Source organism: Cyclopterus lumpus, chromosome 17 (assembly GCF_009769545.1).
Source record: "Cyclopterus lumpus isolate fCycLum1 chromosome 17, fCycLum1.pri, whole genome shotgun sequence".
In the NCBI taxonomy this organism is placed as follows: Eukaryota; Metazoa; Chordata; class Actinopteri; order Perciformes; family Cyclopteridae; genus Cyclopterus; species Cyclopterus lumpus.
The window spans coordinates 23,030,944-23,053,109 of record NC_046982.1 but is presented as its reverse complement, the minus strand read 5'-3'; the positions used below and the strand labels follow the sequence as shown (position 1 = coordinate 23,053,109).

General features: G+C 44.0%; 2 protein-coding genes across 2 annotated transcripts in view; one reads left to right on the top strand and one right to left on the bottom strand.

Moving 5' to 3' along the window:
- The window catches only part of LOC117746756 (PEX5-related protein-like), a 53,843-nt gene extending 34,890 nt beyond the window's left edge, over nucleotides 1-18,953 (top strand). Inside the window, 12 exon segments of the mRNA XM_034556065.1 lie at nucleotides 1,568-1,691; nucleotides 4,496-4,583; nucleotides 4,813-4,911; nucleotides 9,776-9,895; nucleotides 13,153-13,296; nucleotides 13,369-13,439; nucleotides 13,558-13,573; nucleotides 13,575-13,771; nucleotides 13,973-14,138; nucleotides 14,212-14,369; nucleotides 17,234-17,286; nucleotides 17,289-18,953. Coding sequence (XP_034411956.1) covers nucleotides 1,568-1,691; nucleotides 4,496-4,583; nucleotides 4,813-4,911; nucleotides 9,776-9,895; nucleotides 13,153-13,296; nucleotides 13,369-13,439; nucleotides 13,558-13,573; nucleotides 13,575-13,771; nucleotides 13,973-14,138; nucleotides 14,212-14,369; nucleotides 17,234-17,286; nucleotides 17,289-17,434 — 1,382 coding nt within the window. The 3' untranslated portion in view covers nucleotides 17,435-18,953.
- Nucleotides 18,954-20,311: 1,358 nt separating this feature from the next.
- The window catches only part of mfn1a (mitofusin 1a), a 19,248-nt gene continuing 17,393 nt past the window's right edge, over nucleotides 20,312-22,166 (bottom strand). Inside the window, 1 exon segment of the mRNA XM_034556452.1 lies at nucleotides 20,312-20,448. Coding sequence (XP_034412343.1) covers nucleotides 20,382-20,448 — 67 coding nt within the window. The 3' untranslated portion in view covers nucleotides 20,312-20,381.

Below are 22,166 nucleotides of genomic sequence, written 5' to 3'. Positions count from 1 at the left end.
GAGGACGTCTATAGACAGATGAGGACAGGTGGAGGAGGACGTCTATAGACAGGTGAAGACAGGTAGAGGAGGACGTCTACAGACAGGTGAGGACAGGTGGAGGAGGACGTCTATAGACAGGTGAAGACAGGTAGAGGAGGACGTCTACAGACAGGTGAGGACAGGTGGAGGAGGACGTCTATAGACAGGTGAAGACAGGTGGAGGAGGACGTCTATAGACAGGTGAAGACAGGTGGAGGAGGACGTCTATAGACAGGTGAGGACAGGTGGAGGAGGACGTCTATAGACAGGTGAAGACAGGTGGAGGAGGACGTCTATAGACAGGTGAGGACAGGTGGAGGAGGACGTCTATAGACAGGTGAAGACAGGTGGAGGAGGACGTCTATAGACAGGTGAAGACAGGTAGAGGAGGACTTCTACAGACAGGTGAGGACAGGTGGAGGAGGACGTCTATAGACAGGTGAAGACAGGTAGAGGAGGACGTCTATAGACAGGTGAGGACAGGTGGAGGAGGACGTCTATAGACAGGTGAAGACAGGTGGAGGAGGACGTCTATAGACAGGTGAGGACAGGTGGAGGAGGACGTCTATAGACAGGTGAGGACAGGTGGAGGAGGACGTCTATAGACAGATGAGGACAGGTGGAGGAGGACGTCTATAGACAGGTGAGGACAGGTGGAGGAGGACGTCTATAGAGAGGTGAAGACAGGTGGAGGAGGACGTCTATAGACAGGAGAAGACAGGTGGAGGAGGACGTCTACAGACAGATGAGGACAGGTGGAGGAGGACGTCTATAGACAGGTGAAGACAGGTGGAGGAGGACGTCTACAGACAGGTGAGGACAGGTGGAGGAGGACGTCTATAGACAGATGAGGACAGGTGGAGGAGGACGTCTACAGACAGGTGAGGACAGGTGGATGAGGACGTCTATAGACAGATGAGGACAGGTGGAGGAGGACGTCTATAGAGAGGTGAAGACAGGTGGAGGAGGACGTCTATAGACAGGTGAGGACAGGTGGATGAGGACGTCTACAGACAGATGAGGACAGGTGGAGGAGGACGTCTATAGACAGGTGAGGACAGGTGGATGAGGACGTCTACAGACAGATGAGGACAGGTGGAGGAGGACGTCTATAGACAGGTGAAGACAGGTGGAGGAGGACGTCTATAGACAGATGAGGACAGGTGGAGGAGGACGTCTATAGACAGGTGAAGACAGGTAGAGGAGGACGTCTATAGACAGGTGAGGACAGGTGGAGGAGGACTTCTATAGACAGGTGAGGACAGGTGGAGGAGGACGTCTATAGACAGATGAGGACAGGTGGAGGAGGACGTCTATAGAGAGGTGAGGACAGGTGGAGGAGGACGTCTATAGACAGATGAGGACAGGTGGAGGAGGACGTCTATAGATAGATGAGGACAGGTGAGGAATTGAACTTCCTGTGATCGTGGGGCAAAGATTATAAACGATATTCACGCCTCCACCTGGAGCTGCACCGATCCATCGATTCCATTTCACAGTGAGCATAACTCGGTGCCTCCAGCTGCTCTTGTCCTCCGTGTGTCAGCAGCCGGTCGGTCGTCCCCTCTGGACAAATGGGACGAGGTGAACCTGGACGTGGAGGACGGGGGACGCAGGAGCAGACTCGAGAAGAGATGCACTCCCCAGCACTCCTCCAGTGAACTGCTGTGGTAAATACTGTCCAACACTTCAGGAGAAACGTTTCCTCCCTGGCGCTATTTTTTCTATAGCCCAATATCACAAATTACGAATTCTTTTTTCAGAGGGCTTTACAATCTGTACACATACGACATCGCTGACCTTTGACCTCACATCGGATCAGGAAAAACTCCCCAAAAATAACCTTTGACAGGGAAAAAAGGGAAGAAACCTTCAGGAGAGCAACAGAGGAGGATCCCTCTCCCCGGATGGACAGATGAATAGATGTCATGTGACCAGATGAACAGAGTTACAGAGTTACATAAACACATTACATGAATATGACAATGTATGAATGGACCTCCAATCCATGAAACAGAAGGAGGTAGAGCGGAGGGGGGGGCGGGGCATCAGCAGGGCCAATGGGAGGCCGGCTCACCAGCATCAGACACCTCCAGGTCCAATGGACCCTATGAGACGTGAAGTCACAACGACTCCGGGGAGGAAGCAGAGTTAATAAGGTGCAATGGAGAGATGTAAATTCATCCATAAGGAGAGAGAGAAGAGGAGATAGGTGCTCAGTGTATCCTAAAACATCCCCCAGCAGCCTATAAGCCTATAGCAGCATATCAAGGGGCTCGACCAGGGCAAACCTGATTCAGCCCTAACTATAAGGACTATTAAAGAGGAAAGTCTTAAGTCTATTCTTGAATGAGGTGACTGTGTCTGCCTCCAGGACTGAAAGTGGAAGCTGGTTCCATAAAAGAGGAGCTTGATAACTGAAGGCTCTGGCTCCCATCCTACTTTTTAGGACTCTAGGAACCACAAATAGCCCCGCATTTAGTGAGCAGCTCTCTAGTGGGGCAATATGGTACTACAAGCTCCTTAAGATATGATGGTGCATCACCAATCAAGGTTTTAAATGTGATTCTTGATTTTACAGGGAGCCAGTGCAGAGCAGCTAATACAGGAGTCATGTGATCTCTTTTCTTAGTTTGTGTGAGTACATGAGCTGCAGCATTCTGGATCAACTGGAGGGATTTAAGAGACTTATTAGAGCAGCCTGATAATAAGGAGTGTTGGACTCATCTCTGTACTGGTCTTATTAAACCTTAGTACTGATAAAGGACTCATCTCTGTACTGGTCTTGTTAGACCTTAGTACTGATAAAGGACTCATCTCTGTACTGGTATTATTAGACCTTAGTGCTGATAAAGGACTCATCTCTGTACTGGTATTATTGGACCTTAGTGCTGATAAAGGACTCATCTCTGTACTGGTCTTGTTAGACCTTAGTGCTGATAAAGGACTCATCTCTGTACTGGTATTATTAGACCTTAGTGCTGATAAAGGACTCATCTCTGTACTGGTATTATTGGACCTTAGTGCTGATAAAGGACTCATCTCTGTACTGGTATTATTAGACCTTAGTGCTGATAAAGGACTCATCTCTGTACTGGTCTTGTTAGACCTTAGTGCTGATAAAGGACTCATCTCCGTACTGGTCTTGTTAGACCTTAGTGCTGATAAAGGACTCATCTCCGTACTGGTCTTATTAGACCTTAGTGCTGATAAAGGACTCATCTCTGTACTGGTCTTATTAGACCTTAGTGCTGATAAAGGACTCATCTCTGTACTGGTCTTGTTAGACCTTAGTGCTGATAAAGGACTCATCTCTGTACTGGTATTATTAGACCTTAGTGCTGATAAAGGACTCATCTCCGTACTGGTCTTGTTAGACCTTAGTGCTGCGTTCGACACCATTGATCATGACATCCTATTACAGAGACTGGATCAGTCGATTGGCATTTCAGGTACCGCACTAAGTTGGTTTAAATCCTATTTATCAGATCAATCTCAGTTTGTATTTGTAAACGATGAAGCCTCAATGACCACCAACGTTAATCACGGAGTTCCACAAGGTTCTGTGCTTGGACCAATTTTATTTACCTTATATATGCTTCCTTTGAGAAATATTATCAGGAAACACTGCATAAACTTTCATTGCTATTCAATTCTTGAATTTGAGCGAGCTGGTTGGTCTCCTCTGGTTTGATCGATAGATATAAGTGAGTATCGTCTGCATAGCATGGATTGGAGTTCCATTCATACATTGTCATATTCATGTAATGTGTTTATGTAACTCTGTAACTCTGTTCATCTGGTCACATGACATCTATTCATCTGTCCATCCGGGGAGAGGGATCCTCCTCTGTTGCTCTCCTGAAGGTTTCTTCCCTTTTTTCCCTGTCAAAGGTTATTTTTGGGGAGTTTTTCCTGATCCGATGTGAGGTCAAAGGTCAGGGATGTTGTATGTGTACAGATGTAAAGCCCTCTGAGGGGAGTTTGTAATTTGTGATATTGGGCTATACAAAATAAATTGAATTGAAAAAATGTAATGACCTCTAACCTCTTGTTAGAAAGGTAACTAGATTAGTCCAAATTTATTGAATATGAGACTACTCTAAAAATGTTGGAGAATAATCAGCAAAATACAGGCTTCTCAAACTAATTAAATCCATAACATTTAAATTAAACTCCATTTCAAGAACCAGAGCAGAATTTTTTATTCACAGATCTAAAATAAATTATTACTTCAATGCATCCAGACCAAGCCACCTGTTGGCTTTAATACTACGAAAAGGTAAGAAGGCTGCTACTATTATATCTATTGTTCATAGAGAAGTTCAAACCTCCACTCAGCTGACCAATCACAGGGTGAGGTGGGGATGATGTCACAGAGACACCTGGTCGGTCCTGGTCTCTCCTGTTCTGAGCAGGGCATCCCTGAAGGGAGCACTGACGCTGATCACTGCTCTGCTTTCCGTCCCTTCAGGTCTGCAGAGTTTAAATTAGATCCTCGAACAAAGAACTCCTTCGACATCCACAGCTTCCACGAGCTGGACTTCACGTCCTCCCCACAGGTCAGTACTACTGGGTACTCCATCCCGACTAAAATACTTCATCCTGACACACAAAAGTAAAATATAACAGGCAAGCTGAACCAAATACAGTGAGTAGTTCAGGGAGCGTGGGATAACAGGCCGCCACCTGCAGATCAGAGTAAGAATTTGAAGACCTTTTTGAAGTTTTCTGGTGTTTTGTCTTTACTGTCACACTAACCTGTGTGTGTGTTTGTTTGTTTGTTTTCAGGACTGTGCTGCGTCCAGACAGCGCAGACGGACTCGTTCCCTTCTAGGCAGAAATGAGTCTCTGGAGGACGAGTTTGTCAGAGCGAAGGCTGCTGTGGAGGTACAACACACACAATGTCCCCAATGTCCTCTCTTTACAAACATGTCTTTACTTTACAAACATGTCTTTACTTTACAAACATGTCCCCTCTTTACAAACATGTCTTTACTTTACAAACATGTCCTCTCTTTACGAACATGTCTTTACTTTACAAACATGTCTTTACTTTACAAACATGTCCTCTCTTTACAAACATGTCTTTACTTTACAAACATGTCCTCTCTTTACAAACATTTCTTTACATTACAAACATGTCCTCTCTTTACAAACATGTCCTCTTTACAAACATGTATTTACTTTACAAAAATGTCCTCTCTTTACAAACATTTCTTTACTTTACAAACATGTCCTCTCTTTACAAACATTTCTTTACATTACAAACATGTCCCCTCTTTACAAACATGTATTTACTTTACAAACATGTCCTCTCTTTACAAACATTTCTTTACTTTACAAACATGTCCTCTCTTTACAAACATGTCTTTACTTTACAAACATGTCCTCTCTTTACAAACATGTCTTTACTTTACAAACATGTCTTTACTTTACAAACATGTCCTCTCTTTACAAACATGTCTTTACTTTACAAACATGTCCTCTCTTTACAAACATGTCTTTACTTTACAAACATGTCCTCTCTTTACAAAAATGTCTTTACATTACAAACATGGCCCCTCTTTACAAACATGTCTTTACTTTACAAACATGTCCTCTCTTTACAAACATTTCTTTACTTTACAAACATGTCCTCTCTTTACAAACATGTCTTTACTTTACAAACATGTCCTCTCTTTACAAACATGTCTTTACTTTACAAACATGTCTTTACTTTACAAACATGTCCTCTCTTTACAAACATGTCCTCTCTTTACAAACATGTCTTTACTTTACAAACATGTCCTCTCTTTACAAACATGTCTTTACTTTACAAAAATGTCCTCTCTTTACAAACATTTCTTTACTTTACAAACATGTCCTCTCTTTACAAACATTTCTTTACATTACAAACATGTCCTCTCTTTACAAACATTTCTTTACATTACAAACATGTCCTCTCTTTACAAACATTTCTTTACTTTACAAACATGTCCTCTCTTTACAAACATGTCCTCTCTTTACAAACATTTCTTTACTTTACAAACATGTCCTCTCTTTACAAACATTTCTTTACATTACAAACATGTCCTCTCTTTACAAACATTTCTTTACATTACAAACATGTCCTCTCTTTACAAACATTTCTTTACTTTACAAACATGTCCTCTCTTTACAAACATTTCTTTACTTTACAAACATGTCCTCTCTTTACAAACATTTCTTTACTTTACAAACATGTCCTCTCCCTCCAGCTGATCTTCAGAAACTGATATCAGAATTTTGCTGATTACAGGTCTGTTCTTACCATCGTCTGAGAGCTCTGATTCAGCAAATATTCAGATAAATTAGGCTGCACTCAGACCAGAAGACTCAGGATCAGTACACACGCTTTTCTAGTCTTCCGACCACTCAAAGCGCTTTAACACTACATGACATCATTCACACTCATTCATACACTGGTGGGAGGAGCTACGGTTCCACCTGACCATCAGGAGTAACTAACATTCACACACCGTAGACCAACTAGGGGAGCAATCTGGGGGTTAAGTGTCTTGCTCAAGCGGAGCCGGTGGTGTGTATATACAGGTTTATATTATTACCTACACAGCTAATCTGACTTTAGTTTGACAGATTCATGGTTTATTTTTGTATTTTAATTTGGATTTGTTGATGCATGTTTCAGACGTTAATGCCAAGTTCCAAAAGCTTCTTATCTTCATGAGATCTTATTTCCCAGAAGCAGCAGTAAAAATACCACAGTGTACTAATACAAGTACCGGCATGAAAAATGAAAGTACTCATTATGCAGAATAATAAATATGATATTATTGAAGCATAAGGTGGAGCTCATTGTAATTACTTTAAAATATATAATCTATAATAATTCATCAGAAATATTAGTTGAGTATTTTAATAATCTGAATGTGAGGGTTCAGGAGGTTTAGGTTGGTTCAGGAGTGTTTGGGGTGGTTTAGGAAGGTTCAGGGTGGATCAGGAGGTTTAGGATGGTTCAGAAGGTTTAGGATGGTTCAGAAGTGTTTGGGGTGTTTTTAGGATGGTTCAGGGTGGTGCAGGAGGTTTCAGGAGGGTACAGGAGGTTTACGATGGTTCAGGGAGGTTCAGGAGGTTTCAGGAGGGTACAGGAGCTTTACGATGGTTCAGGGTGGTTCAGTAGGTTTCAGGAGGGTACAGGAGCTTTACGATGGTTCAGGGTGGTTCAGGAGGTTTCAGTGGGGTTCATGAGGTTTACGATGGTTCAGGGTGGTTCAGGAGGTTTCAGTGGGGTTCATGAGGTTTACGATGGTTCAGGAGGTTTCAGTGGGGTTCATGAGGTTTACGATGGTTCAGGGTGGTTCAGGAGGGTACAGGAGGTTTACGATGGTTCAGGGTGGTTCAGGAGGGTACAGGAGGTTTACAATGGTTCAGGGTGGTTCAGGAGGTTTCAGGAGGGTACAGGAGGTTTACGATGGTTCAGGGTGGTTCAGGAGGTTTCAGTGGGGTTCATGAGGTTTAGTGATGCTCAGGAGGTTTACGATTGTTCAGGGTGGTTCAGGAGGTTTCAGTGGGGTTCATGAGGTTTACGATGGTTCAGGAGGTTTACGATGGTTCAGGTTGGGTGATTGTGGTTTACATAATGGTTTGATCCAGACTGGAGGAGGTGAAGTGAACTAACAGCTCAGTTATTAAAGTGATTAGAGTGGAGATCCCATCGGCTCAGTGGACCAATCACAGCTGCAGGTATTTTAATCCCGAGCTCACCACTGACGGATTAACAGCATTCATAAAGTTGAGCTCCGGTTACCGTTTCTATTCTTCTGTTAACTCAAATTTAAAAGTTATTTTTGTATTAATAATCTTGATTAAAAATATAACAAAACACTACGACTCCCAGGGCGCATTGCACTAACAAGCAGCCAATCACTGAGCTTCATGTTCCGTTCATGTTTTTAAGAAAGGTTAAAGATGTGGCTGATCCAGTCTTGGATCTGGTCTCGAATACAGTGTAGCATCTAGACTAGGATCCATCCTAGAATCCAGTCTAGCATCCGTTCTAGGATCCGTTCTAGTATCCAGTCTAGGATCTGGCCTAGAATACAGTGTAGGATCTGTACTAGGAGCTATCCTAGGATACAGCCTAGCATCCGATCTAGGATCCAGTGTAGTATCCAGACTAGGATCTATTCTAGGATCCAGTCTAAAATCTGGTTTAGGATCTATTCTAGGATCCAGTCTAGGATCTGGTTTAGGATCTATTCTAGGATCTGGTTTAGGATCCGAAGATGCCAGCTTGCATTTGGACGAATGTAAAGCTCACATCTCGCTCCTCACTTCAAGAGCCCGGCGTCTTTCTGAGTTACAGTCCAAACAGATGGTTTGATTAAAAGAATAAAGATTTATAAATGTTTATTCTTTTAATCAAACTAGTGTCTCTCATTCATTTGTGTCATTTAAGGTTTTCTGTATGCTTTGGAATTCTCTTTGTTAGTTTAATACCACATGTTCTCACTTGTTCATGTATACAAAATGTTTGGTCGTGGACATTTAGTTTAAAGTCCTGGAGATCCATTGGTCAGAATGAAGGTCTAGGATCAGTGGTTCTCAACCCCGAACCAGCGCAGAGCTGTAAAATTCAGTTTATGAACAATTGTGTTTTATTACATATTTATTAAAGAACTATTTTTAAAGGATTTTTCAATGGATGCTAATTTTAAATATATTTAAAAAAGAATCTCTTTTTTAAATTCTTTTTTTTTAATTCTTAAAAAACGTGAGATTCTTTTTTTTAAATGTACCCACATTTGAGAACCACTGGTCTAGAATACAGTGTACGATCAGGTCTAGGATCTAGTCTAGGATACAATGTAGTATCCAGACTAGAATCCAGTCTAGGACAATTATAGGATCTGGTGTAGGATCCAGACTATGATCCAGTGTAGGATCTCGTCTAGGATCCAGTGTAGTATCCAGACTAGGATCCAGTGTAGGATCCAGACTAGGATCCACTGTAGGATCCAGTCTAGGATCCAAGCTAGGATCCAGTGTAGTATCCAGACTAGAATCCAGTCTAGGACAATTATAGGATCTGGTGTAGGATCCAGACTATGATCCAGTGTAGGATCTCGTCTAGGATCCAGTGTAGTATCCAGACTAGGATCCAGTGTAGGATCCAGACTAGGATCCAGTGTAGGATCCAGACTAGGATCCACTGTAGGATCCAGTCTAGGATCCAAGCTAGGATCTAGTGGAGGATCCAGACTATGATCCAGTGTAGGATCTCGTCTAGGATCCAGTGTAGTATCCAGACTAGAATCCAGTCTAGGACAATTATAGGATCTGGTGTAGGATCCAGACTATGATCCAGTCTAGGACAATTATAGGATCCAGTGTAGTATCCAGACTAGGATCCAGTCTAGGACAATTATAGGATCCGGGCTAGGATATAGTGTAGGATCAAGACTATGATCCAGTGTAGGATCCAGACTATGATCCACTGTAGGATCCAGTCTAGGATCCAAGCGAGGATCTAGTGGAGGATCCAGACTAGTATCCAGACTAGGATCCAGTCTAGGACAATTCTAGGATCCGGGTTAAGTTCTAATGTAGTATCCAGAGTAGGATCTCGTATAGGATCCGGTCTAGAATCCAGTGTAGGATCCGGGCTAGGATCTAGTGTAGGATCCAGGCTATTATCCAGTGTAGGACCCAGTCTAGGATCCGGTCTACTCATGTGTCCGTGGTGGGACCCTGAACTGTTGTGGTCTTTCAGTCGGACACAGAGTTCTGGGACAAGATGCAGGCCGAGTGGGAGGAACTGGCTCGGAGGAACTGGCTGGAGGAGTCTGAGGGTCAGGGGTCGACCCCGCCCACCGGCTCACCTGTGGAGAAGGTTCGTTGAAAACAGCGTCCCTATAACCTTTGACCCCCTTTACCGAGGGGCCCCGCCTCCTAGTCCAGGACCCAGGAGGCGCCGCCCCCCGACCAGTTCACTTCCTGTGCAACACAGCTCAGGAGTTATTAATAATGACAGATTATTACTGATGTTTTAATCCACCAGTAATCCCTCCTCCATTCAGGTGTTACATCACAGAGGTCACAGAGGTCACAGAGGTCACACGATAACAGCTGTTCACATCGCAGACCGGCTCTTCTTCACTTCTTATTCTGTAGATAATAAGACAATTATTCATTATCTTGTTATTCTGTTAACACAATAAATGTTGTGACTTTTATCCATCAGGAGGCTGAATAATAATAATAATAAGATAAATAATAATAGTATCAACAACAAAAGATACATAATAATAATAGTAATAGTATACATAACAATAATATACATAATAATAATATACATATCAATAATAATAAAAAAAGATAAATAATATCAATAATAATAGTATAAATAACAATACTATCAATAAAAATAATTAGATCAATAATATCAATAATAATAGTGTATATAACAATAATATCAATAATAATAGTATAAATAACAATAATATCAATAATACACATGTTTCATGAGCCTGACCTGTTGGGTGAGTTATGGATTCATTGATCAAATTAAAAGTATGTGAATGTTAACAAATGAAAGGAAAGAAGTACTAACTCTTCTACTGCAGTAAAAGTACTAATACAACAGAAATACTGTTCCAAGTACAAGTACTAATACAACAGAGTAGAAATACTCCGTTACAAGAAAAGTACTTCAAAGTTCAGTTGTCTTAAAAGTACATTTTATGTCAACTTAAAATGTTCTTATGTTTTCATATTTCATAGTGAATGAATGATGGAGATCATACGTGTGGAGCTGCTTCTCCTCAGGGTTACTCCTTCACAACAACAATATCAATAATAATAACAATATCAACAACAATAACAATGTCTCCTCAGGGTTACTCCTTCATAACAATAATAATAACAATAACAACAACAATAACAATGTCTTTTCAGGGTTACCCCTTCATAACAATAATAATAACAACAACAACTCCTCAGGGTTACCCCTTCATAACAATAACAACAACAACAATAACTCCTCAGGGTTACCCCTTCATAACAATAATAACAACAATAACTCCTCAGGGTTACCCCTTCATAACAATAACAACAACAACAATAACTCCTCAGGGTTACCCCTTCATAACAATAACAACAACAACAATAACTCCTCAGGGTTACCCCTTCATAACAATAATAACAACAACAACTCCTCAGGGTTACCCCTTCATAACAATAACAACAACAACAATAACTCCTCAGGGTTACCCCTTCATAACAATAATAACAACAATAACTCCTCAGGGTTACCCCTTCATAACAATAATAACAACAACAACTCCTCAGGGTTACCCCTTCATAACAATAACAACAACAACAATAACTCCTCAGGGTTACCCCTTCATAACAATACTAACAACAACAACAACTCCTCAGGGTTACCCCTTCATAACAATAACAACAACAACAACAACAACAACTCCTCAGGGTTACCCCTTCATAACAATAATAACAACAACAACAACAACTCCTCAGGGTTACCCCTTCATAACAATAACAACAACAACTCATCAGGGTTACCCCTTCATAACAACAATAACAACAACAACAACTCCTCGGAGTTACCCCTTCATAACAACAACAACAACAACTCCTCAGGGTTACCCCTTCATAACAATAATAACAACAACAACTCCTCAGGGTTACCCCTTCATAACAATAATAACAACAACTCCTCAGGGTTACCCCTTCATAACAACAATAATAATAACAACAACAACAACTCCTCAGGGTTACCCCTTCATAACAATAACAACAACAACAACTCCTCAGGGTTACCCCTTCATAACAATAACAACAACAACAACTCCTCAGGGTTACCCCTTCATAACAATAACAACAACAACAACTCCTCAGGGTTACCCCTTCATAACAATAATAACAACAACAACTCCTCAGGGTTACCCCTTCATAACAATAACAACAACAACAACTCCTCAGGGTTACCCCTTCATAACAATAATAACAACAACAACTCCTCAGGGTTACCCCTTCATAACAATAACAACAACAACAACAACAACAACAACAACAACTCCTCAGGGTTACCCCTTCATAACAATAATAACAACAACAACAACTCCTCAGGGTTACCCCTTCATAACAATAACAACAACAACTCATCAGGGTTACCCCTTCATAACAACAATAACAACAACAACAACTCCTCGGAGTTACCCCTTCATAACAACAACAACAACAACTCCTCAGGGTTACCCCTTCATAACAATAATAACAACAACAACTCCTCAGGGTTACCCTTCATAACAATAATAACAACAACTCCTCAGGGTTACCCCTTCATAACAACAATAATAATAACAACAACAACAACTCCTCAGGGTTACCCCTTCATAACAATAACAACAACAACAACTCCTCAGGGTTCCCCCTTCATAACAATAACAACAACAACAACTCCTCAGGGTTACCCCTTCATAACAATAACAACAACAACAACTCCTCAGGGTTACCCCTTCATAACAATAACAACAACAACAACTCCTCAGGGTTACCCCTTCATAACAATAACAACAACAACAACTCCTCAGGGTTACCCCTTCATAACAATAACAACAACAACAACAACAACAACAACAACAACTCCTCAGGGTTACCCCTTCATAACAATAATAACAACAACAACAACAACAACTCCTCAGGGTTACCCCTTCATAACAATAACAACAACAACTCATCAGGGTTACCCCTTCATAACAACAATAACAACAACAACAACTCCTCGGAGTTACCCCTTCATAACAACAACAACAACAACTCCCTCAGGGTAACCCTTCATAACAATAATAACAACAACAACTCCTCAGGGTTACCCCTTCATAACAATAATAACAACAACTCCTCAGGGTTACCCCTTCATAACAACAATAATAATAACAACAACAACAACTCCTCAGGGTTACCCCTTCATAACAATAACAACAACAACAACTCCTCAGGGTTACCCCTTCATAACAATAACAACAACAACAACTCCTCAGGGTTACCCCTTCATAACAATAACAACAACAACAACTCCTCAGGGTTACCCCCTTCATAACAATAACAACAACAACAACTCCTCAGGGTTACCCCTTCAACCCCAACAACCCGTACAGAGACTGGCCCAGCGCCTTCGCCGAGGGTCAGGAGAAAGCTCGGGACGGGGACCTGAACGCCGGCGTGCTGCTGCTGGAGGCCGCCATCCTGCAGGACCCCCGGGACTCTGAGGTGGGCGCCGCCCGCCGGCTCTCCGACCCGCGGACTGTAAGCTCAGCAAGTGAAGTGCCCTCTGTGTTCCAGGCCTGGCAGCTTCTGGGGACGACGCAGGCGGAGAACGAGAACGAGGCGGCCGCCACCGCATCGCTGCAGAGGTCCGACTTCCTGTTGTCTTGTTTACTCAGACAAACAAAGAGAACCATAACTAATACATAACACACCATTGACACGTGTTAGACAGTTCCATCATGTCTGACGAGGTCACCTGTGCAGGTGTCTGGAGCTCCGCCCCCAACAACCTGCCGGCTCTGATGGCGCTCGCCGTGAGCTTCACCAACAGCGGCATGCAGCGGGAGGCCAGCGAAGTTCTGCGCCGCTGGATCGGCCACAACCCCCGGTACAAACACCTGGTCCTGGACCACAGGGGCCCGCTACGGGGGTCCCCGGCCACACTGCACAGGGGCCCCCGAACCGCCACACCGGCCAGGTACGAAGACCTGAAGGATGCTAGACCAGTCCTCAGCGTGCTCTAATTTGTGTGTGTGTGTGTGTGTGTGTTGTGTGTGTGTGTGTGTGTGTGTGTGTGTGTGTGCTGTGTGTGTGTGTGTGTGTGTGTGTGTGTGTGTGTGTGTGTGTGTGTGTGTGTGTGTGTGTGTGTGTGTGTGTGTGTGTGTGTGTGTGTGTGCAGGGCTGAACTGCAGGACGTCCTGCTCCTCTTCCAGGATGCAGCTCTCTTGAATCTGGACTCTGTGGATCCAGACCTGCAGACCGGACTCGGGGTCCTCTTCAACCTCGGCTCCGACTTCAACAGAGCGGTGGAGGCTTTCACTGCAGCCCTGTCCGTCAGACCACAGGTGACACACACACACACACGGACGGACGGACGATTGTCAGGCCAGCGTTAAGGTTCTGCGTGTTCCTCTGTAGGACTACCTGCTGTGGAACCGTCTGGGAGCGACGTTGGCCAACGGGGACCGCAGTGAGGAGGCCGTGGAGGCGTACACCAGAGCTCTGGAGCTGCAGCCCGGGTTCATCCGGTCCAGATACAACCTGGGGATCAGCTGCATCAACCTGGGGGCTCACAGGTAACACTGGGTCTTACACCTGTATGTACACAGAATACAGGGCCAAGGTGGGCTAAACACTAGAGGACACAGGGCCAAAGGTGGGCTAAACACTAGAGGACATAGGACCAAAGGTGGGCTAAACACTAGAGGACATAGGGCCAAAAGTGGGCTAAACACTAGAGGACATAGGGCCAAAAGTGGGCTAAACACTAGAGGACACAGGGCCAAAGGTGGGCTAAACACTAGAGGACATAGGACCAAAGGAGGGCTAAACACTAGAGGACATAGGACCAAAGGTGGGCTAAACACTAGAGGACACAGGGCCAAGGTGGGCTAAACACTAGAGGACACAGGGCCAAGGTGGGCTAAACACTAGAGGACACAGGGCCAAAGTGGGCTAAACACTAGAGGACACAGGGCCAAAGGTGGGCTAAACACTAGAGGACACAGGGCCAAGGTGGGCTAAACACTAGAGGACACAGGGCCAAGGTGGGCTAAACACTAGAGGACACAGGGCCAAAGGTGGGCTAAACACTAGAGGACACAGGGCCAAGGTGGGCTAAACACTAGAGGACACAGGGCCAAAGGTGGGCTAAACAGTAGAGGACACAGGGCCAAAGTGGGCTAAACACTAGAGGACACAGGGCCAAGGTGGGCTAAACACTAGAGGACACAGGGCCAAAGTGGGCTAAACACTAGAGGACATAGGACCAAAGGTGGGCTAAACACTAGAGGACATAGGACCAAAGGTGGGCTAAACACTAGAGGACATAGGACCAAAGGTGGGCTAAACACTAGAGGACATAGGGCCAAAAGTGGGCTAAACACTAGAGGACACAGGGCCAAAGGTGGGCCTAAACACTAGAGGGACATAGGACCAAAGGTGGGCTAAACACTAGAGGACATAGGGCCAAAAGTGGGCTAAACACTAGAGGACACAGGGCCAAAGGTGGGCTAAACACTAGAGGACACAGGGCCAAAAGTGGGCTAAACACTAGAGGACATAGGACCAAAGGTGGGCTAAACACTAGAGGACATAGGACCAAAGGTGGGCTAAACACTAGAGGACACAGGGCCAAAGGTGGGCTAAACACTAGAGGACATAGGACCAAAGGTGGGCTAAACACTAGAGGACATAGGACCAAAGGTGGGCTAAACACTAGAGGACACAGGGCCAAAGGTGGGCTAAACACTAGAGGACACAGGGCCAAAGGTGGGCTAAACACTAGAGGACACAGGGCCAAGGTGGGCTAAACACTAGAGGACACAGGGCCAAAGGTGGGCTAAACACTAGAGGACACAGGGCCAAGGTGGGCTAAACACTAGAGGACACAGGGCCAAAGTGGGCTAAACACTAGAGGACACAGGACCAAAGGTGGGCTAAACACTAGAGGACACAGGGCCAAAGGTGGGCTAAACACTAGAGGACACAGGGCCAAGGTGGGCTAAACACTAGAGGACACAGGGCCAAAGTGGGCTAAACACTAGAGGAGACAGGGCCAAAGGTGGGCTAAACACTAGAGGACACAGGGCCAAGGTGGGCTAAACACTAGAGGACACAGGGCCAAAGGTGGGCTAAACACTAGAGGATATAGGACCAAAGGTGGGCTAAACACTAGAGGACACAACGCCAAAGGTGGGCTAAACACTAGAGGACACAGGGCCAAAGGTGGGCTAAACACTAGAGGACACAGGGCCAAGGTGGGCTAAACACTAGAGGACACAGGGCCAAAGTGGGCTAAACACTAGAGGACATAGGACCAAAGGTGGGCTAAACACTAGAGGATATAGGACCAAAGGTGGGCTAAACACTAGAGGACACAGGGCCAAGGTGGGCTAAACACTAGAGGACACAGGGCCAAGGTGGGCTAAACACTAGAGGACATAGGACCAAAGGTGGGCTAAACACTAGAGGATATAGGGCCAAAGGTGGGCTAAACACTAGAGGACATAGGACCAAAGGTGGGCTAAACACTAGAGGACATAGGACCAAAGGTGGGCTAAACACTAGAGGACACAGGGCCAAGGTGGGCTAAACACTAGAGGACACAGGGCCAAGGTGGGCTAAACACTAGAGGACACAGGACCAAAGGTGGGCTAAACACTAGAGGACACAGGGCCAAAGTTGGGCTAAACACTAGAGGACACAGGGCCACAGGTGGGCCTAAACACTAGAGGACATAGGACCAAAGGTGGGCTAAACACTAGAGGACACAGGGCCAAGGTGGGCTAAACACTAGAGGACACAGGACCAAAGGTGGGCTAAACACTAGAGGACACAGGGCCAAAGTGGGCTAAACACTAGAGGACACAGGGCCAAGGTGGGCTAAAACACTAGAGGACACAGGGCCAAAGTGGGCTAAACACTAGAGGACACAGGGCCAAGGTGGGCTAAAACACTAGAGGACACAGGGCCAAGGTGGGCTAAACACTAGAGGACACAGGGCCAAGGTGGGCTAAAACACTAGAGGACACAGGGCCAAGGTGGGCTAAACAATAGAGGACACAGGGCCAAAGGTGGGCTAAACACTAGAGGACATAGGGCCAAAGTGGGCTAAACACTAGAGGACACAGGGCCAAAGGTGGGCTAAACACTAGAGGACATAGGGCCAAGGTGGGCTAAACACTAGAGGACATAGGGCCAAAGTGGGCTAAACACTAGAGGACATAGGGCCAAAGTGGGCTAAACACTAGAGGACATCTGTTCACATTAGTATATGCTAAATACAGTTTGGGGTTGGCTGTAGCTCATGGGAAGAGTGGTCGTCATGGTAACCACAAGGTACACGGTTTGATCCCCATACTTCATGTTGATTTGCTAGTGTGATTACAGTCGAGACTACGTGGTCCTGGTTTAACCTAGTCCTGGTCTGGTCCTGTAGGGAGGCGGTCAGTAACTTCCTGACGGCTCTGAACCAGCAGAGGCGGAGTCAGCGCTGCAGCCCATCAGCAGATGTCGTGCGAACATCTGGGCCGCTCTGCGAATCGCCGTCTCCATGATGGACCGAGCCGAGCTGCTCCAGGCCGCCGACGCCGAGGACCTGGACCTGCTGATGAGGGCCTTCGATGTGGGCGATGTCTGATGGGGGCGCGGGGGTCTCCTAGTTGGACTGAGAGATGTTCACAGGAGACGCTGGATGTGGACCGTCGGCGGCTTTGCAATATAAACAGCACGACCCTTTAGCTTCCTGTCTGAGGCCTGGGGGGCGGAGTCTCTCTCGGAACACACGCAGGTCTTTTCTATTCGCTCGTATCTGAGTCCTCTGTTGTTTACCCGTTGAGTCCGTTTCCTCGCCTCGTTGTTTTGAATTCTCCACGTTTGTAACAATAAAACAAACCAACAACCCTAAAGGCCCCGCCCCCTTTTCCTGGAAGGCTTTTATTGTGAAACCTAAGCTAAATGAAACTATCGGTTAGTGATGCTTCACACTGAAACACTTTATTGTCAATCTTCCAGGCATTAAATATTACATTTAATTGGAAGAAGCAGCTTCTACTCACCTGGCAGGTGTCGGACATCTTTAATACAAAGTTATTAATGACGTCATCGATGATTCAATATCCCAAAATATGAAGATTATTATTTAAAGTATCTTCTGAAATGTTTCAGTAGAACACTGAACAACTTTTTATTATCTGATTCATTAACAATAATAAACACTTTTTCTATTTAAAAGTGTTTCATAAAATATACATTCAGCTTAGGACGAGTTCCTGATTTGAGTCTGATCAAAGAATAATTAAATGATTAAATATAAATGTCAGCTTTCAGAAGTTTAAACCATTATTATTTAATATTGAAGAGGAACTAAAGTCTGAAGGGTTTCTACCTCGAACCTTCGATGACAAACACTTGTAATAATTCAGGATATTATTAAATACATAATAAAGGATTTAGTTCCTCTTTAAATTAGATTTAAAATTCACTTTTAAATCCCAAACATAACTTTGAAAACTGACTTTTTAACCGTTAATGTTGCTGCTAAACGTTTAAGTCATAACCGTTTTGCTTTGGGATGAAGAGGAGCTCTGGGAGGTCGGTGACGAAGAGGAGGGGTGCAAGACCTCATCGTCCAATCAGGTTCTTCTTCCCTTTAAACTCTAAAAGCCATAAAACATAAAACCCCTCCACAGATTATTAACGAAGCATGAAACTTAAATGTCCTGCAGGAACTCTTTAGAACCTTTTTACCCTCCACTGTTCACTCTGTATTTTATTTTGGCGGTCTGTTCGTCCCACCTCCTCTGGCTTCAGTTTCACACCTGTAGCAGTTTAGTCTATTTACACTATTAACGAGCACATTTAACCTTAATATTGAGCAATATTTAACGTATTCCTGTTCATCCAGGGTCGCTTCAGTTGGTTTCAGGGTCAGAGGTCATTTAGAGGTCATTTAGAGGTCATTGAGTCAAATTGAACTAAAAGTAGTTTTGTTCAAACGTCGGGGACGTTCTTTAACTCTTTGTGCTCACCTTTATTAATTATCGTCAAGCTTTCCTTGGAGCCATGTTTGACTTGATCGGTCGGTCGATCGTGTTGATTGATTGGTCGGTGATTCATCAATTGATTGATTGGTTGGTTGATTGGTCGGTGGTGATTGATTGGTCGGTTGGTTGATTGGTTGATTGGTTGGTTGATGATCAATTGGTGATGATTGGCGATGGTGGTTGGTTGATTGATTGGTTGATGGTCAATTGGTTGATTGGTTTGATCGGTTGATTGATGGTCGATTGATTGATCAGTGGTTGATTGATCAGTTAATTGATTGATCAGTTGTATTGATTGACTCGGCCGGTGATTGATCGGTCGGTTGATTGATCGGCTGGTTGATTGATGATTGGTCGGTTGATTGATGGTAGGTTGGTTGATTGATCAATGGTTGATTGATTGGTTGATTGGTCGATTGATTGATTGGTTGATTGATCGGTTGATTGATTGGTCGATTGATTGATCGGTTGGTTGATTGATCAGCTGGTTGATTGATCAGTTGATTGATTGATCAGCTGGTTGATTGATCGGCTGGTTGATTGATCAGTTGATTGATCGATCAATCAGTGTGATTCTTTCTTCAGTTCAGCTTTTTCTCACGTCTATCATTGAGTTGTGAATGTTTCTCCTGTTAAACGACTGTACAGACAAAATCATGTACACTTATGATATTTTAGAAATTAAACAACTGATACCTAAAAAAGTCTGATGGTTCATTTGATCTGAAAACTAATCAATCGGTACATATTAATAAAGGAAACGGGTTTCAGCCACCGGAGGGCGTCATTCTTCTCTTTAGTGCGTATCAGACAGATCACATGATCCATGATGATCACATGATCATGTTATTGATGAAATAAGCATCATCATCGTTTTCATCTTCATCTAAATGTGTTATTAATTGACAAGCTACAGCATGTCAACGACGCAAACATTTTGATGGCAGCAACAAATCCAGACAGCAGCAGAGATGAAACAAAACACTACAAATATATATATATATGGCAATCTGAGATTCTCTTGAATGAAAAGTACGTTACAAATAAAATGCATTATTATTAAGACTAACTGTCCTCCGTGCGTCTCCCTGCAGGTGCAGCAGTGCCCTCTGGTGGCAGCAGGAGGAGTCGCAGCTTATCGACATTTAATAACTCATTGAACTTCACACTAAACGTGACTGATATGTTTATAGATTTACCGTTCAGAACATTTTAAACTACATTTCATTAAAAACATTGCAGCGTTCACATTTCTCAATTTATTTATTAACTTCTATTTCAACAACAAAAGACCAAATTATTTATGACTAACAACAACAGTTAATAATAACTTAGAAGACGTTCTTATTAATAACTCATAACAATAAGGAGCAGTTAATAATAATAACTCAAAAGAAGCAGTTAATAATAATAACTCATAAGAAGCAGTTAATAATAATAACTCATAAGGAGCAGTTAATAATAATAACTCATAAGGAGCAGTTAATAATAATAACTCATAAGGATCAGTTAATAATAATAACTCATAACAATAAGGAGCAGTCAGAGTCCCTGCAGGTTCTGAACCGAGAAGACCTCCAGCTGGGTCTCCAGCTCTGTGGCTCTGTTCCTGAAAACACAAAGAAGAGTCAGGACAGGAAGTACTCTGGTATCATGTGACTCTGTAACCAACCAATCAGTGTTTAGACCAACAGGAGGAGAGCTAGTGACGTTAGCTAGTGACGTTAGCTAGTGACGTTAGCAGCACCGCTAACGAGAACCAGGAGGTTCACTTCATTTACATTGTGATGCATTCAGGCTCTGCTCAGCGAACATGAGTACTGGCTGAAGGTACATGATAACGTTCTCACGATGCGTTCAGGCTCCGCTCAGTGAACATGAGTACTGGCTGAAGGTAAATGGATAACGTTCTCATGATGCATTCAGGCTCCGCTCAGTCGAACATGAGTATTGGCTGAAGGTAAATGATAACGTTCTCATGATGCGTTCAGGCTCTGCTCAGCGAACATGAGTACTGGCTGAAGGTACATGATAACGTTCTCATGATGCGTTCAGGCTCCGCTCAGTGAACATGAAGTACTGGCTGAAGGTAAATGATAACGTTCTCATGATGCATTCAGGCTCCGCTCAGCGAACATGAGTACTGGCTGAAGGTAAATGATAACGTTCTCATGATGCGTTCAGGCTCTGCTCAGTGAACATGAGTACTGGCTGAAGGTAAATGATAACGTTCTCATGATGCGTTCAGGCTCCGCTCAGTGAACATGAGTACTGGCTGAAGGTAAATGATAACGTTTCTCATGATGCGTTCAGGCTCTGCTCAGCGAACATGAGTACTGGCTGAAGGTACATGATAACGTTCTCACGATGCGTTCAGGCTCCGCTCAGTGAACATGAGTACTGGCTGAAGGTAAATGATAACGTTCTCATGATGCGTTCAGGCTCCGCTCAGTGAACATGAGTACTGGCTGAAGGTACATGATAACGTTCTCACGATGCGTTCAGGCTCTGCTCAGCGAACATGAGTACTGGCTGAAGGTACATGATAACGTTCTCATGATGCGTTCAGGCTCCGCTCAGTGAACATGAGTACTGGCTGAAGGTAAATGATAACGTTCTCATGATGCATTCAGGCTCCGCTCAGCGAACATGAGTACTGCTGAAGGTAAATGATAACGTTCTCATGATGCGTTCAGGCTCTGCTCAGTGAACATGAGTACTGGCTGAAGGTAAATGATAACGTTCTCATGATGCGTTCAGGCTCCGCTCAGTGAACATGAGTACTGGCTGAAGGTAAATGATAACGTTCTCATGATGCGTTCAGGCTCTGCTCAGCGAACATGAGTACTGGTTGAAGGTAAATGATAACGTTCTCATGATGCGTTCAGGCTCCGCTCAGTGAACATGAGTACTGGCTGAAGGTAAATGATAACGTTCTCATGATGCGTTCAGGCTCCGCTCAGTGAACATGAGTACTGGCTGAAGGTAAATGATAACGTTCTCATGATGCATTCAGGCTCTGCTCAGCGAACATGAGTACTGGCTGAAGGTACATGATAACGTTCTCATGATGCGTTCAGGCTCCGCTCAGTGAACATGAGTACTGGCTGAAGGTAAATGATAACGTTCTCATGATGCATTCAGGCTCCGCTCAGCGAACATGAGTACTGGCTGAAGGTAAATGATAACGTTCTCATGATGCGTTCAGGCTCTGCTCAGTGAACATGAGTACTGGCTGAAGGTAAATGATAACGTTCTCATGATGCGTTCAGGCTCGCTCAGTGAACATGAGTACTGGCTGAAGGTAAATGATAACGTTCTCATGAT